The following is a 17,700-nucleotide window of genomic DNA, read 5'->3' as shown; positions in this document are numbered from 1 at the left end:
CTCAGTATAACATTTTCTCTATTTCAGTCATCTCTAGTAATTATAAAAATAACAATCAGAAGGAATACGCAATAGTTTCTCTGCAAACCCATACCAAAAAATAAACCAAATACATTCACAACACTGAAAAGTATGTGTCTTGAACTGAATAAAATGAACTGTAGTACCTGCTGGTACATTTAAGATCTCTGAAGGGACTATACCCTCCCCCTTCACCCCAAGCTGGAAACATCCCAAATTTTCATCTGATACCGTTTACATTTAAAAACATTCAAGCAGTTATATTTGCTCTTGAAATTATTGTACTAACTTCCCCAACTTTGTCATTTGAAGATAGCTATTCCTCAAATACAGGACTCAGCAAGTTTATATAATAAAAACCTCACATGATATCTAAACATTCAAAAATCTTAAAAGTAGCATTATCTTGGGAGTGCAGACATCAGAAAAATGGAAGCCAAGAAGCATATAAAGGGGCTCCCATTTGGTTGCTTTTATCTTTGAGGAAATGAGCATGAAAATAAATTCTTATTTTTCAACAGAAAATTTACCATTAGCTCTTGACATAAAGTGACCCTGAAAAGAAATTCACAGGTATCATATAGAACTAATAAAACAACTTCTTCAAATTCAGCCTAGTTTGAAAGTAACAAATGTTACTTTGATAGTAACAAAATGTTGCTATGTTGTTTTCTTGTGACAGCTTATCAGTGAGTAAAACTTGTATTTCTAAGAGCAGGTGTTTTCTACATGTTGCTGGAAATCTGTACTTATAAAAGACGTTAATATTAAAAATGAATTAAGATACTCGAAAGATACTGACCTAAGGGTGCATATGCTACAAGTCTACATGGACTGATCCTTGCCTCTGAAAAGCAGGTAACTGAGCATGTGGAACGTCAGATATCAGCACTAGTAAGTACAGTCATGTGCAGCATAAGTCACCGGCACAAGTCTATTAGAAAAAAAACCCAAAACCTTCTCTCTGGCAACCAGATTAATAAATGTTATTAGATGAATAAATGTGCTATGTAACATCTTTTAGATGTGTACATAAAAACTAACCATCTAACTAGCAAATAAGACTTAAGATCTCCAAGCATTTTTATAATCACAACAAAAGTTTAAAAAAACTGACAACTGACAAGTCTTAAAACTTTGAATTAAACTCCTTTCCTGTTTAATCCATGTGAATAAAAATTCCTAGAAAAACCTTGTTTAAATCTTCTATGCACGTACTTTTAAATAAGCAGTGATGCTTCTGTTAAAAAAAAATTCATCAATTACCTAATTTTCTAATGAAGGAAATGGAAACTGATACTTTCTGTGTACTATTTATCTGTCAGCTCATGACCAAATCGTAACATACAGGAAGTTCATAAACGAGACACTTGCTTCATATTTTATGGATAGTGATGCAGTTCCAAACTAAAAGCAAAGCTGACTGTGAATACTAAAGTTCAGATACTTTTCTATCTCAGCACACTAACCAATGAGTGCCCTTTGGTTTTTATAAAACAAGAATAAAGATTGATTATGGATAATCATTTTGATTTAGGGCCCTTTCATACAGATACCAAATGCTCATTCTTATTTTATATAAATTTAACTATTAGGCACTAACCAAACTAACTTACACCTCCCACTTTTTCATGGGAAGATAGAACCCACACCCACAAAACTATTTTACTAGACACAGGCTGTATCTATCAACAATTAGTAGCTTAGAAATTCCAAAAGCACTGTTTAGTTTTACTTTTAAAATGAGGAAACCACACATTTTAAAAGTAAATATAGATGAATCAGGTATAATTTGAACCTAATAAACCATGCATGAGCCAAAAGTTAATAAACCAATGTGTTTTGAATTTGTTCAAGTACTGACATTTCTGTATAAAGATTTAGTATATATCAGCTATCATAAGAGGTGGAAAGAAAATGTCAACTCCCAAATGAAAATAGTTAAAATACACAGTGGTTAGTATTCCACACAGCATAAAATCTGGTAAATCAGAAGTTTACATGTCCCAGCTGACCATGTGTGAAAATGCAAAGCAGGTATTAAAACCAGTATTATGTCCAATATTTAAAACCAGCTTGTAATAAAAGGAACATCTAAATCCTTATTAAAAAACACAAATGAAGTGAAAGCTTTAAACTGGTACACACTGTTCACACCTATATTTCAAGTTTGGAAATGCATATTTGCAAGCAGCAATACAAAAGTATTCATGAAGAATGCATAATCTCTGAAAATTATGAAAACATCCCTGCTACCAATACATTTCTAAATACAAAACTGACTAACATATTTGTTACTTCTGTGTAGCTAGAGAAGTTCGTTTTCAAAACAGATAAAATTCAGTCTTTAGGTGTGAATGGTATGAATGACAGTCTTTTTTTTTTTTTAATTCTTAGTTGTTTGGGATCCTTAAGCATGCAAAGCTTTGAACAGGAGGGTCCACAAAGGAACCAGTGTTGTATTATGGCATCCAGTTAGGCCAGAGCTGGGAATGCCTCTGGGTCATCTACATCAGGAGCAGAAGCACTTGACTGGGGAGGGAAAAGAAAAAAAAAAAAAAAGAAATTAACCACAATTCTCCAATCTCAAAATTTTCTGTATTTAGACACTGAAATCTAAAAACAAAACAACCAAACTTTGTGTTAAAACACTACATAAAAGACCTCTGCTTTTACTTTAAACAAAAGTATAAATCAGAAGAAAACTACTAGGAATTATATGCAGGCCTTGTATGTGCTCGGTCAAGTGCTCTACCAGTGATCCGTTTCCTGACCCCCTCTTCAGACAAGATTTTGCCACTTGTAGCCTAGGTCATCCTCAAACTCATAATCTGCTCCATCTCCCAACTGCCGGGATTATGGGTATGTGCTACCACATCAGGTCTACTCACGACTTCGTATCCACATGCAACATGTGGGTTCACTTTGTTACTAATTTTATACTTTTCACTTTGCAACATTAAGAGTGTTATCAATAGAAAAAAAGCAGGTTTAGAAATCAGTACGCAATCATTTAATTAGTACATTCAATGTTAAAAAAAATCTTATATTTGGGGGCCACCACAACATGAGGACTGTATTAAAGGGCTGCAGCACTGGGGACGTCGAGAGAGAAGCACTGAGGTAAGATAACTTAAAAAACAATTACTAAGCCAGGTGTGGTGGTTCAGGTCTTTAATCCTAGCACTTAGAGGGCAGAGGCCAGCCTGGTCTACATAATGAAGAGTTCCAGGACAGACTGATTACAAGTGAGTCACAGACTCAAAACACAAACAAACAAAATCAAAAAGCCACAAAAAAAACCTAAGCACAAAAAGTCAAACAGTGGGAATTCACCATTTATTTCAAACTGAACAGTAACCTTTATACTTTGTCAACAGGCAATTGTGAATTCAAAATTAACTCCTTGGGCATCAAAAATCTCATTAAAAACTGTTTTAGAGTAGAACAAAAATACCACTGAATTACACCTTTTGTTGTTGTTTTTCAAGACAGGGTTTCTCTGTATAGCCCTTGTTGTTCTGAAATTTTGCTAACAGGTTGCTCTCTAACAAAGAGATCTGCCTGCCTCTGCCTCCTAGGACTGAAGGCATGCACCGCCGCCACCAGCATGAATCCCACTCTTAAATCATGGCATAGACTAGTGTTTTCTGGGAAACTTCTGCAATCCTAAGATTGTTCTATAACTAGATTTACTTGGCAGTGAGGATACACCTAGGGTTAAAAAAAAAATTATACCAGCACACCAAGTGTTAACACAGGACCCTGACTCAATAGTATGGTTAATTCACCTTTCTGGCAGTATTACTCTAAGCATTAAGGTACTTAAAAAAGAACCAAGGCCAAGTATGGTAGCACATGCATTTAATCCCAACATTCACAGTCAGAGGCAGGAAGACCTGAGTTCAAAGACAACCAGGTCTACATAGTGAGTTCCAGGACAACTAAAGCTGCACAGTGAAATCCTGTCTTAAATATTGTTTCTTGAAAATAGTTTATTTTATTTTTTATCCCCCACCCTCCAAAATCTAGCCAGGAATCACTTTCAAGTCCTAAATTGCTTAAAATAGAAAAGGCATCTTAAAATCACCTTATCAGTCCTGCTGCCACGGTTTGAACGACCACCACGGCCACGGCCACCACGTCCTCCCCTGCCACCACGTCCTGGGCGGCCTAGGTCTCCGAAATTGATCTCCAGTTGAGACGTTATATCATTTGCTGGCTTCCGGAAATGATGGTCCATAACTGAATCTTCAGCATGAGCCTAAAATGTTAAATGAAGGCCCTTGGGTAATTAATATAAAAGTAATAGTGCAGAATTTCTAAATGTGCTCTCTCCCCTAAAAGACCAATTATCAATCCTGTATTTTTGTGAATAAAAATATACCCATTATCTAACTCTACAAATAAGCTCATTTGGGTGTTTAAGTAGTAACCTTGAAGAATGAATTTTCTTTAACTTTCCTTTAATCACAATTTCTCTGAATTGTAGGTGATACCAGTATATTAATGGCACATAAGACAAGTTTTACTCTAGTCCTCAATCTTCAGCACTGAATCTATGTGACATTTAAAATAGGCCCTTCAAATTGGGATTCCAATGTGAATCCCTGATGATGTTTGGATAGAAAGCACATACAGTTTCTATTAGTGATAAACCAGAAGATTTTATTTTAAAAATATTCTATCAAAGTAGAACCTCCTACCCAAGGCTGAATGTACACAGGACTTAAGTTTTGTGGTTATATACAATTACTGGTTGAGCAAGCATGAATACCTCAAATACCAATTTTTTTTTACATACCGCGATTTTCAAATTAGGAATACTGAGCAAATATTCTAAAACTCTGAAACATGTTTGGTTTCAAGCGACAAGGGTTACTCATCCTTCATTGTTCCCCCACATAAATTGCCAACTTGAAGTCAAACAATATAAACTTTACATAAGAGACCCTTGAAACTATAAATAAATCTACTAAAGACTTTACCAATAAATGAAGTATTACAAAACTAGAATCTTTCTTTATATATAAGCTATATGTCTCAGAATGGAAAAAAAAAAACAAAAACAAAAACAAACTCAGTATCACCTAATGCCTGATTTTTATATATTCTACATGAATTTAGTTTTAATCTTTGGGTGAAAAGTTTACACTAATCAAAGTTGATGTTTTCTTATTAATACACATAAAATCTATTTTTGAAGGGTAATGAATACCCTATTCTTTCTAGCTACCTGAGATATCAGCTGTTATTACTTTAAAACACAAATGAACATTTTGTTTACATTCATGTCTGTACACTAATATCCAAATTAAATTCCATTTCTTAAATTTTAAGGAAACCTAAAAATGACAAATATAAATTACAAAGGAACTAGGTAAATTAAAAATCATTTTTATAGCTTGTCTTTTTATCTCGGTTTAAATAAATGTTTTGTATTTCAAACCATTGATATCATTTACTAAATTTCTAGAGCATAGAAGCAAAACAAGCTCAATTATATACATCTGAACCTGGATGGGTTTATTACAAAGAAGTTTTGTTGCTCAGGGCACATTCCTAACTTTTAGGTTGGCTTCTAGAATGCGAAGACACAAAACATATAAACCCATTCACTCATCTTTCCAGAGCACCTAGCATGTGAACTTGCTCTGCTCTCTGTCGGCACAATGATTTAGTTTATCATTCCCCAAAGCTCATTTCTTTCATCTTAGAAGCACCCCATTATTTGTCATATAGGTCGTGCAAGTGTTAAATAAACCAGTAAGCCCATATTTAAACAAGTATTCACATCACAGAGGCAAAAATAAATGCATGAACCCAAAGTGCTTGATAAATAAGAACATAGTTTCATTTTTTTCAAAACCAATTATGTGTATTTTAATTTTCAAAAATTGTTAATCATGTCTTCTTACTTTGTATAATAAAGCAGTCCCCTATTTAGAAAATATAAAATATAGGACTGAAACCAAGTACCAAACCCTGCACTATATGAGGTATTAGGTAACTAATGGGCGAGTAGAACACACAATGGAGATAATAGTTGTAAATAAATGACTCACACCCTCAGACAGTGCAGAAAAATGCTAAGCCTCTACTATACTGTTCAGAATTGCATGCAATCTAAAATTACGAATTTCTACAATTTTCTATTTAGTATTTTTTGGAACTCAGTTAATTTCAGGTTAGCTAAAAACAAAAGAAAAAAAAATCATACATAGACAGGACTACTGTAGTTTTCTGAAAAGTTCAGAGTAAAATATTTCAAATTGGCACACATCTTAATACATTGGTGAATTACCTAATATTACAACTACATTTTTCATGTTAACACAGATTGTCATTTTAAATAGAAAGTTCTACATTAAAATTTTCATAGTTCAATCAGGATTTCCATCTATACTGTTCTACTCATACAACCCTAACAATTTTATCTGCAAGAATTGGGATACGAAAAATTCTAATGAATCAAAATGTGCTTCTAAAAACCTGATATTTAAGACAATTTCCTCATTCATATTTTATGGAATAAATGTTAAAAAACATTCCTTCTCTAAAACCAACTCAATTCCATTAAACAATGTTTCTTATATTGTCCTCAGTCATTTCTATGTCCAGCAAACCAAACTGCATTAAGAGCTACAAGTTATGACTCAATGGCAGAACAGAAAAAGTGCTTTTTACCATGTTCAAATCCCTGGGTTCAATCTCCAAATAGCAAAAATAAGTGGATAAACAAAATTTTATTAAATCTTGTAAATTACAGGTTGCCTTCCTTAACATTTAACTTTACCTTGGGCTGACAGAATCTGACATGAATAAATGTATGTATCAAAAAGGCAGCAAAAGCTGCTAGAGAAAAATAAATTATATCTGAAATAATGTGTTCGGCTAGGTTCATATTTACATAAGCCTTAACCACCAACATGACTTTCTCAAATTTAACAAGTTTCCATGTTTCTTAGATAAAAATTTTAATTAGCCTTTAGAAGACATCATTCCATAATAAAGAAAAACACTAAATATTGTGAATATTTTTTCTTTCTGAGCAAGTTATCTACATCAAATAAGCCTAAAATAAACCTTAAAAGTTATCTGTATTGGCTGAGCAGAGATGGTACATGTCTTTAATCCCAGCACTTGGGAGGCAGAAGTAGGTAGGTCTGAATTCAAAACCAGAGCAAGTTCCAGGGCAGCCAGAGCTACAAAGAAAAACCCTATCTTGAAAAAGCAAGTTACCCATATGAAAATTAAAACAAAAGTTATGATTTAAGCCACATCTGAACCAATTTAAACAATTTTAACTTTACCTCTTCACTTTTTGATTTATGCAGAACAAATCCCTTTTTCCATTGTCCATCAGCACCTTCATTTGGTTTTCGGATATTAAATTCTACTTTTGCTCGGTCTTTATTTTGAATAGCTTTCCATTCATCCAAAGTCATCTCTTTTGGACCCTCTTCCTTAACCTCTTCAACTTCGTTCTCCCTGTTAAACAGATATTTAAATTTTATGTCTGATACTAATTTGTAGAAAAAAATTGGGGGGCGGGGGGGAGTGTAGAGATAGCTCAGAGGTTAAGGGCACACACTGACTTGGCTACTCTTCCAGAGAACTGCGGTGCAGTTCCCAACACATAGATTAGCTCACTATTCCCTGTAACTCCAGCTCGAGACCCAGAGCTTATGAACTCCCTAGGAAGACAAGCAAACGGTACATACACATATATGTAAGCAAAACGCCCATTTACATAAAACAGAAAAAGTTTAAGTATATATGTATTTCAGATTACAAGAAGGATATTGACTCTGCTGGTACCGTTAGCAAGACTCCAGGAGGAACCACGGCTTTCTTGTAAGTCAGATCACCATGCAGCGCGGTGGAGACCAGCCCACTGCACACGGATTTGTGATTACAGATTATCTTACAACTTGCTTTCTCCAGGAATACTAACCTTGAACAATATTAACCCATTAATACACATTTCTTTGAAACTATAAACTGTGTCCTCTTGTATAATTAGTTTGTCTACTTTCTCCTAAAACAGTGTATGCAGTGCACGCAAAGGCAAATGTTGGTGTTTTGCCTAAGAATTCTCTGCTTTATTTTTCAAGACTGATCTTTCCTTGAACCCAAAGCTCACCAACTAGCTAGGCTGGCTGGCCCATGAGCTCAAAAAACTCTTACCAAACCCCAATAGGAGGTAAGGATGGTCAGACGTGCACGCACCCATGCCTGGCTTTATGTGGGTGTTAGAGAGGTCTTAAAGCTTGAGCAGCAGATGCTTTACTGACTAAACCATCCCTGCCCCACCATTTTCATTTCATATAAAAGCCTAATTTCCACCAATCTGCCTCTAACTCTCAAACTAACCAACCTCTAACATATGGACAGGAGACTGAGGCTTCACCAGTAATGGGACTGTCCACAAAACAAATTTCAGTATTAATACCAAAATTGTTATTTCCCAACATAAACCCCAGGTTTTAACTATTTTAATTATCTGTTCCCCTCTCAATATAAAGTACAGGCCTAAGAATCCATTATCTTAGACTAATTCCAAATACCAGCAAACATTTGGAAAATGAAAGAAAGCAAGTGTTTTAGTTTAGCATCATTGCTAAACTACCTTTATGTAGTTTTTTTGTATTTGGACAGATTCTATCTTATAACATCCTGGAGCAAATTTACAACATTTTACAGATAGAACTAAAGCTTTGCAACAGTCCTAGTGATTCACCAATTCTGACAGTGATATCTACCTTTAAAGACTATTGGAAGTTTTGCTTCTAAAACTTGAATCCTTAGAATAAGAGACTACATTCAGTTTCCCCCCCTTCTTTACTAAGAGACTTCTCTGAAGTGGTAGGCATTATCTTCATTAGAACAATTACTCCACACTGGCCCCAAATTGATATCTACCTGCCCCTACCTTCCAAAGGCTAGAATTAAAGCTATGCTCCACCACCACCCAACATAATATAAATTCTCACGTAGGTATTCCCATTTACTTTTATACATCCTGGCAATTGTTCTCTTTATTCCAACAAGCCCAAGAAATACAATGCTTCCTATCATTAAGACTTGCTCACCGACGGGAAGTTTTGGCACATGCCTTTAATACCGGTACTTGGGAGGCAGAGGCAGGTAGAACTCTATGAGTTTGAGGCCAGACTGTTCTACAGAGTGCACTCCAGGCTACACAGAGAAACCCTGTCTCGAAAAGCCAAGACTTGCTCACCAAAATAGCACTTTATTTCTTACTTTTCCTTTTTTTTTTTAAATGTAGCCTCAGAGGGTCTCAAACTTTCTATGTAACTAAGACTAGCCTTGCACTGCTGATCAGCCTGCATCCACCTTCTAATGCTCTAATTATGACCTTTGGTCACCATGCCCCACCAGAGCTTTCTTGGGGGAAAGTAAGTTTAGAAGGAAGACTCCCTTCTGTGACCGGTCTGATGTGGCCTGACATTCACTATCCGATAGGAAGTGGCAGGTCCAGCAGTTCCAAGCAACAAAACAGAAAACCTAAAAATGAATCCATATATTCACAGCCAATTTATTATGTTCCATAAGAACACACACTAGAGGACAGTCTCTTCAATAAATGATACTAGGAAACCGTTCCCTAGACTTTTTTAAATGCCCTATACAAAACAAACTTATCAGTTAAAAAATTTAAATGGATTGAATGGGTAGTGGTAGCACATGCCTTCAACCCCAGCACTAGAGACGAGAAAGCAGATCTTGTGAACTGAAGCAGCCTGGTCTGTTTTGAGTTCTAGTCCAGCACCACAAATAGTGAGTTTGTCTCAAAAACCGAACAGGACTTGGGAAATGGTTCAACAGAAAATGTGTTGCCCATTCACCAACAAGTAATATATAAGTAACAAATGCAAACAGCTCATCAACAACAAAAACCAATCTGACGAAAAAAATGAATAAATGAGGGCAGGCCAGCACTTGGGAGGCATAGCTGCTGGTTCAAGGCCAGCCTGGTCTACAAAGCCAGGACTGTTAACACAGAAAAAAACCCTATCTGGAAAAAACAAAAAACAAAAAAAAAAAAAAAACAAGATAGAGTGGTTGTGTTTTAATTTAAAGCCTCAAAAACAAAAAAACAAAAAACAAAACATCCTTAGCACAGGGCTAAGGATATGGCTCAGATGGCAGTGCATACCCAGCACCTATGAGGTCCTGAAGTGAGAGTCCTAGCAATGCAAACAAACACGACTGGGCACACCTGTAGTCCCTGCACTTGGAAAGGTCATATTTAAGCGAAATGATCCTTCATTACATAGTTCAAGGGCAGTTAGAGCTACGTGAGAACCTGACTAAAAAACAAACACCATCAAAATCAGTGAGATCATCTCATCCTAGTCATAATGGCTAGCAACAGAGAGAGAAATAAATACTGGTGAGGGTGCAGAAAAAAACCCTCTCAAACAATATCAGAAATGCACATCAATACACCACAATATAGAAAGATAATAAAACTCTAGAAATAGATGTAACAATTTCACCATTTGAAATATATTGTGTTGAGCTTAAACTTTTCCTGGATAGACACGAGTAAACATTTATTCACTCCAGCTCAAGCACATACAAAAGCTAAAGAAATTATCCCACCTGTGTGGTGGCTATTTTTAAGTGTACGGGCGAGGATTTACTTATAGGAACACAGGAAACTTATGAGTAGTAACCCCCCCACACACACACCTTGGCCACCACCCCTTAGCAGTCATTAATGGCTTACATGTACTCAGAGAAGGAAGGGTGCTGAGCCCACCTGGCAAGCCCCACTTGAACCAATCAGTTAGTTTAATAGACACTGCTGATTTCAAGACAGTAATGCGCATGTCATGCCCCGTAGATTTAGTTTCCCAACATATCCAAAGGAAGTAAAATCAGTATGCCTAAAATACACCCACAGCCCGCCGCTTACTATAGTCCAGAGATCCAGCGCCCTCTCCTGGCCTCTGTAGACACTGCACAAATGCAGTGCACTCAACACATACACGCACACACATCAACATTTTAAAAGACTGCTAATGGGCTAAAAACACCATCACTGCTTTTCATGGTTTCAAAAAGTGGGCTGTTCGAAATTCACATAAAAAAACTTAAAAGAACTGGACCAAATTTTTGCCAAGTCTTTTTTCAAGTTGTCTAGTTTTTGTATTTATAACTGGAAATGTTGAGATTGCTCTGAAGTATGGCTAAACACTAAAAATACCTCTTGGTTCAGTTTTTAATTCATCCCACCTATTCAGAATAGCACAGCTATCACTCGAATTAACCTTTCAATTAAGCTCAAATGCAAAGAATGTTCCTTTTCTTCATTCTCAGATTAACAACTGGTTATTTTTTGTGATTCAGGCTAAAAGGCTTTCCTTAAAATGCACATATTCCTTAACCTTTCTAAGGTATATGAAAACAGCATGATTATCAAGCCAACAATACATGAGTCATGGTAGGTAGGGCACTCCGGCATTCTCAGTACTTCGAAAGTGACAGGAGAATACTGAGTTCCAGGCCAACCTAAACTACACAGCAAGACAGTGTCTCAACAGAAAGAAGTCTCATCTTATGCATGTGCCATCAAATGAGTGCATTAAATTACAGTTGCTTTATTAATAAAAACCAAGACATTTCCATATTGGAGCATTACTTCCTTACAGAAAACCACTTACTTATTTTCAGTGTCTGCCACTGGGTGCTCTTCACCTTCAGGTGTTTCCTCAGTCACATTTGATTGATCCAAATCACTGCAATTATAAGATATTTGTTTCTGAATGTATTTGGGAGACTCTCTAAGGAAAGAAAGAAAAAGAAAGGCATCTAGGTCCATTTACATGTATCCAAAAGTCCTTCATACCAAAATAAAGTTTTAATTTTTATGTATTACTAATTTTATTCTATTTCTGATTATTCTCTAGTTGATCTTTAAGAGAAAACAAATTATTCCACACATAAATTTGTTTATACACTTTTAAAACAAAGCTTTATAAGTCAGACACAGTTGTAGAGGCCTATAATTAACTACATAACAAGTTAAGGCTAGCCTTGACTACCCATCTCAAAAAATATTTTTTTTAAAAATCTAAAACCAAAAGAGAGTTTATCAAACTTTGAAAGAACAAGACTACAAGAGGCAGAGTTAGAACTATTAATGCCATGACATTGCCAGCCTCTTCATCACAGGGGCCTCAGGAAAAGCCATACATACCTATTACCAAAACAAAACTATCAATATATTTAAATATAGAAAAACTGCTCGTTTAATATAAAGTTACAGCGCTGAGACAGAACATCCATTCTTGCCTCAGGAACAAAATCTAAGCATTGACAATTCACTAGTAAGTTACAGTTTTGGTTTCATGGGAATTATTTAACTTTATATATCTATATATATATACATATATATATTTATATAAATCAGAATACCAACGTTAATTCATCTTTGACAGTTCCCCAGTTGTGAGATCCGCTACCTCCACGTTTGTCCTCATGCTTCAGGCCACTGTAATGTGAAAAAGAACTAACAAAACTGAGTTAACATTATACTCTTTAGTTCTAGAAATTCAAATTTTGTTTTTATGAAACAAGCACATTAAATCTCAAAATACAACAATCAATATAAGACTTACGATCTATCACTTCCGCTATGCCTATCAAATTCACGTTTGCCACGAGAATCAAATCCATCACCTCGGCCCATTCCACGTCCTCGGCCTCCTCGACCCCTTCCAAGACCACCTCGCCCTCGGATAGGCCGTTCAATAATCGGTCTATAAAGCAAATTTAGTAATTATATATCTCATGTTTACAGAAACAGGAAAAACCCACTCAGAGCTTAAAAATACAGAATATGCTTACTGGCTCATAACCAACTATATATATGGTGTAAAATTTATCTCTACTTATATAAGGGAGATTTAGAGACTGCTTTACTATTCTTTAAAGCTGCTAGGACACACACACTCACTCACTGCATGTCACACTGCTATTGACCAATATACCTAAACCTACACTCATCACATGTAGTTTGCATACGATGAGTGACAGCCACTACCACTGTCCTTTTAAACTCAGTATCTGGACAGAGGAAGGAAAAGTGGCTATTGACTCAAGTAAAATATTTACTCTTAGCTCTAATTTAAAACATGTTATCCAAAAGTTAATAAAATACTGTTGTGTTTAACAACATAGTCACATTTATCTGAAATACACATTAAGTAATCACTCCAATTTATAGCTTTACATTAAGATCTAACTACGAGTGACAAATCAAGAAAACCTTGTTTAAGCTTACCTATCCACTGAAAATTCACCTCCTTCACCCTTTTCTTCAAGTGGCTTTTCAAATCTTCTTTCGCGAGGTGGTCGCCTTTCTGCTCTCCTATCAAGAATTTTCCCATCACCCTGAAGTTGTTGATCAGGTCTTCTTCCAACTCGCCTTATTCCTTTTGACAAATAACCAGCATAAGCAAATCACTTTTACAATACAAAAAGTTTATGCTAGATAACTAACCCTGATGAGCATCACCTAAGTATAACACACTAGGACATCTTATTCAACAACAAACGTCTCAAACTCCATCTACAAGCATTTTGCTTCTCACAGACATCACTGGGCACCATCTCTCCTTACTCTCCAAAAAGCCAGTCTCTTAGTACAGAACTTCAAACTTACAGACGTTTCAATCAAATGACATATTTTCGGCTTTAAAGACATCAAAAGTAATATAGTAGCCATTCATAATTGACCAAGCACTGGATATTCACTAACATGCACCTTAGAAGAATGACTGATTCACAGTATGTTATTCTATGTAATCTGAAGGGAGGCAATAGAACACTTCATTCTATAAAATTGTAATTCTGAAATGAAACAAAAGGCACTTGTAAGTTCTAGGAACAACTCCCTAATTTTAGATAGTTTTCTGAGCTAGACATAGTCCCTATAACACTAACACTAGAAAGACTGGGGCAAGGCAGGCTTGCAAGTTCAAGGCGGATCTAGATTACAAAGAGATCATGTCCCAACTCCACTCCAAACAAGCAAATAGAACTATTTAACCAGGAAAAAAAAAAATCTTCCTCAGACATGAAACATTCAAAGTATGTATGTACATATCTCTATACATATTACTAAATTTAACTTTAAACACTATTATGAAACCATTAAATACTTCATTATTAGTATGGATAGAAAGTCCTTTTCTAGATCTACTCTTTCACATATCTATTATCAAAGCATCTTCACAAATCAGACACAGAAAGGCATTCTTTTAGCAATTATATACTGAGGTTGTGATTATAGCTCATTACCAGGGTGTCAGTATAATACAGGACACACTCTCAAAAAAAAAAAAAAAAAAAAAAAAAGAGAAAACTTATGGCATTAACTGATATTTAAAGCATAAACTAATTCTCCTGCCTTTATTTTGTGTTTCTGATAGCATAGGAAATCCATATAAGTTGAACTATTGGTAGTCTTAATGACAAGTTGATTGTGAAAAGTATGCCTAACATGCTCTAATTACCAAACCACAGGTTTTGACAGGCAAAACAACAGCTGAGAAACTTTTTTGAAATAATATGACTAATTCTAAGAAAATGGAACACCATCAAAATATCTTTAACTATAATCATATACTAAATGTGTAATTCTTTAATAATAAAACTCATTCTCTGTAAAGTCTCAGGACAAGCCCTAAATGTAGACCTTATACCAAGACATTTACATAAATTTCATCAGAAGTATAGTGTATTAGGGTGGAGCTATGGAACCAGCTCAGCCCCTGTAATGATAACCAAGCTAACACACCCAAGGGACAATGGCTTGTTTCTCCACCCAATATTCAATGAGGCCTACATAATCAGAAAAAAACTTATTAAAACTCATCAAGGGATTGGGAGCGTAGCTCAGTGAGAGCGCTTTTGCCTAGTTTGCAAAACACTGGGTTCTACCACTATCACTACAAAAAAGAAAAATAAACTCATCTTATGAAAAATAATATTTACTGAACAAAAACTATGCAAGCTTCTTTTACTGTACTTACCTATACTTGAGTTTGTAACTGCACTAATATCCAGGGTTGGTTTTTCTTTACATAAATCCAAAAACCTACACTTAATGATATTTTGCCAATTCTCAAGTTCCTCAAATAAACAAAAGCTACAAAATTTATGTGAGGAAAACATTCCTTTCCAGCACTGTGTTATGGAGACATAGGACACAGCACATGCTAACAATTATTTCCATTCTTAGAGGTGGGAACTTTGTTTACAAGTCTACCAACCACCCCACAGCACGGACTGGCGTATCTATTCAAAACTTCCCCTAGGCACATATAGCCTTGTTTAAAGCAACCCTGGGGTTGAAGATATGGGAAGCACAGATATTCCCCGGCATGGGCAAGGTCCTGAGTTCACTCCCCAATACCACCACCAAAAAAAAAAAAAAAAAAAAGACTTCCGAAATACTAAGAAAAAATGATGACCACTAATCCACTAATGTAAGTTTTCTGAAGGGCTTTAGTAAATAACAAGCATAAATCCTGGCTACAAATAAAATGTCCTGTATTTATGAGTTACAATACTAGTTTCCAAGGTAAGATCATAGATTGGCTACTCGATGAAAAAAACTGAGTAATTTACTATCAAGCTTCATGCTTTGAACATTTTTAATGAGTGAGTTCACCTAGATGGTCTGTTTTATTCAGATTCAACTTATTCGTGTACTTTCTTGAATTAGAGTCATCAAGGACGTAAACTTTAGCAGTTTAAAATACATCAGCCAGTGTTCCTTAACACAGGATTTAAATTCCTTATCCAACTGTGTATAATGTCAAGAAGCTTGATCAGGGAAGTACTTCTGCCAACTGATGTTTTCTAACATTCCAGACTATGCTGTCCCTTCCAAATCTATTATTAACACAAGAATTCTTCCCTGTTTTTCAATGAACTAGGTACTGGATGCTTTACTCCAAGCTTTAAAAATAAAAAAAGACAACCCCCCCCCCAAAAAAAAACCTTACTTCAAAACCTAGCACAACCCAATGAGAAACAATTCCTTTCGTGAGCACGTGGCAGTAGGAGGCAACTTTAACATCGAATAGCAATTTTAAAGATTTGCAGGTTCTATTCTATTCCTACTTGCTATTGGTTTTGCACTCTCTTAGCCCCTATTTGCTTTGCCTTTTCACCCAAAATAAGGCAGTAATGGAAAAGAATGGTAAAATCAAACAACTCTGAAACTTTCAGTGCCCTGAAGACTACTAACCGCCAATGAAGACTTGACCACGCTTCACGCACGTGCGGAGGAAAAGCTGCAGACTCTACAGAGCTCTGCTGCCTGGCCTTGACAGGCTGGGCACTCATTTCACGAAACACGAGGCCAGGGCAGGAAAAGCCCATGACCTGGGGCTTCACCGAGCTGGGAGAAGGGATCGCGACAAGACAAGGGTTCTGCTAAAGCCCGGTGTTCACTCAGAACCCCCACTCAAACAGTGGGGCCGAATCTCCCTCCTTCCCAACAGTTGAATTCACTCCAGTTAAGTTTCAGGAAGCACAACACAAGAGCGAAAGGACTCAACAAAAAGCACACGTGGGAGCCACACAGCACCTCCCTGCACTCTGACTGCACCCCACACAGACGCAGCTGGAGTGGAAACTCCGAGCCCTTCCTGGAGGTCCCCCGCCATTGTGGGACAAGATGGCAGGCAGGAGCGCAGAGCAGTCGGCAGCACACGGGAGCACCCCGGGCAGGAAGCGGTGCCCGCGCTCGTCCCGGGCGCCGAGAGCCAGGAGGCCAGCGCTCGGCGGAATCGGCGGGAACGCCCGGGACGCCCTCTCGGAGCACGCTCAGTCCGCCCGCGGCGGGAAGGCTCCCGCCGACCTGCAGGCGGCGTGGACTCGGAGCAAGCCACGCTCCGGGCCGGCCCCGTGAGCGCTCGGCGGCCCCGCAGCTGTACCGGGGGCCGGCGGCGCACGCCCCGTCCCGCCCGCCGCCCGGGGTCCTCCCCCGGCTTTACCTTCTTTCTTAAGCGCCACCGGCGGCTGCGTCTCCTCCTTTTTGTCAGCCACGCCGATGCTGGGGGGCAGCGGGTTCTTGCGATCTTTCTGGGACTCTTTACGCAACTGTTTCCCCGCCGCGTTGGAGTTGGTCTGGGCCGCGGCCTGAGCGGCGCTCTTGGCCCCGGGGCCCCCAACGCCGCCCCCGCCGGCTTCTTTTTTCTTGTTCTCTGCTGCCTTCAGTACCTCGAAAGGGTCCGATTCGTCGTCAAATAGCTGGTCGAATCGGTTGGTGACCACGCAGCCGAAGCCTTCCTGTAGGTGCCCAGGCATGATGGTGGCTCGGCGGCGCGTTCCTCCACGGATTGCAGCGGACCGCGCCGAGCCAAAAGCGCCTGCTTCAGCTCTTCCCACAAGATGGCCGGGCCGAGAGAGGGGGGCCGCCTTCTCTTCCGGCGCCAGGCACATATCCGGGAGCGGCCTGCGCCGCACAGCACCATGGGGCATGTAGGCCACAGCCCATTATCCTGGGGCGCCTGTCTACTCCGGGACCACAACTCCCAGCGTGCACCGCTCAGCCACTCTTCGCGCGCGCCTGAGAGGCGGGATCTCAAGGAAAGAGTGCGGCGTGCTAGGCGAAGGTGGGGAAGCGTG

General features: G+C 37.9%; 1 protein-coding gene across 4 annotated transcripts; it reads right to left on the bottom strand.

Moving 5' to 3' along the window:
- Nucleotides 1-17,500, bottom strand: Serbp1 (SERPINE1 mRNA binding protein 1). Of its 4 annotated transcripts, none has more exons than XM_055612677.1 (8): nucleotides 17,067-17,500; nucleotides 13,340-13,490; nucleotides 12,675-12,815; nucleotides 12,476-12,565; nucleotides 11,718-11,837; nucleotides 7,335-7,512; nucleotides 4,112-4,285; nucleotides 1-2,553 (listed from the first exon to the last, which is right to left on the bottom strand). In XM_055612677.1, exons 1-8 carry the CDS (start codon nucleotides 17,377-17,379, stop codon nucleotides 2,497-2,499), a joined length of 1,224 nt encoding a protein of 407 aa, XP_055468652.1. In that variant the 5' UTR covers nucleotides 17,380-17,500; the 3' UTR covers nucleotides 1-2,496. The 4 variants fall into 4 exon arrangements, with proteins under 4 accessions (XP_055468652.1, XP_055468653.1, XP_055468654.1 ...); XM_055612678.1 differs by having other exon boundaries at nucleotides 12,476-12,547; XM_055612679.1 differs by having other exon boundaries at nucleotides 11,718-11,792; nucleotides 17,067-17,499.
- Nucleotides 17,501-17,700: the final 200 nt, after the last annotated feature.

Source organism: Psammomys obesus, unplaced genomic scaffold, assembly GCF_907164565.1.
Source record: "Psammomys obesus unplaced genomic scaffold, mPsaObe1.curated_primary_1811, whole genome shotgun sequence".
In the NCBI taxonomy this organism is placed as follows: domain Eukaryota; kingdom Metazoa; phylum Chordata; class Mammalia; order Rodentia; family Muridae; genus Psammomys; species Psammomys obesus.
Note: the sequence above shows the minus strand (reverse complement) of the source record. Positions and strands in the feature narration are given on the sequence as shown.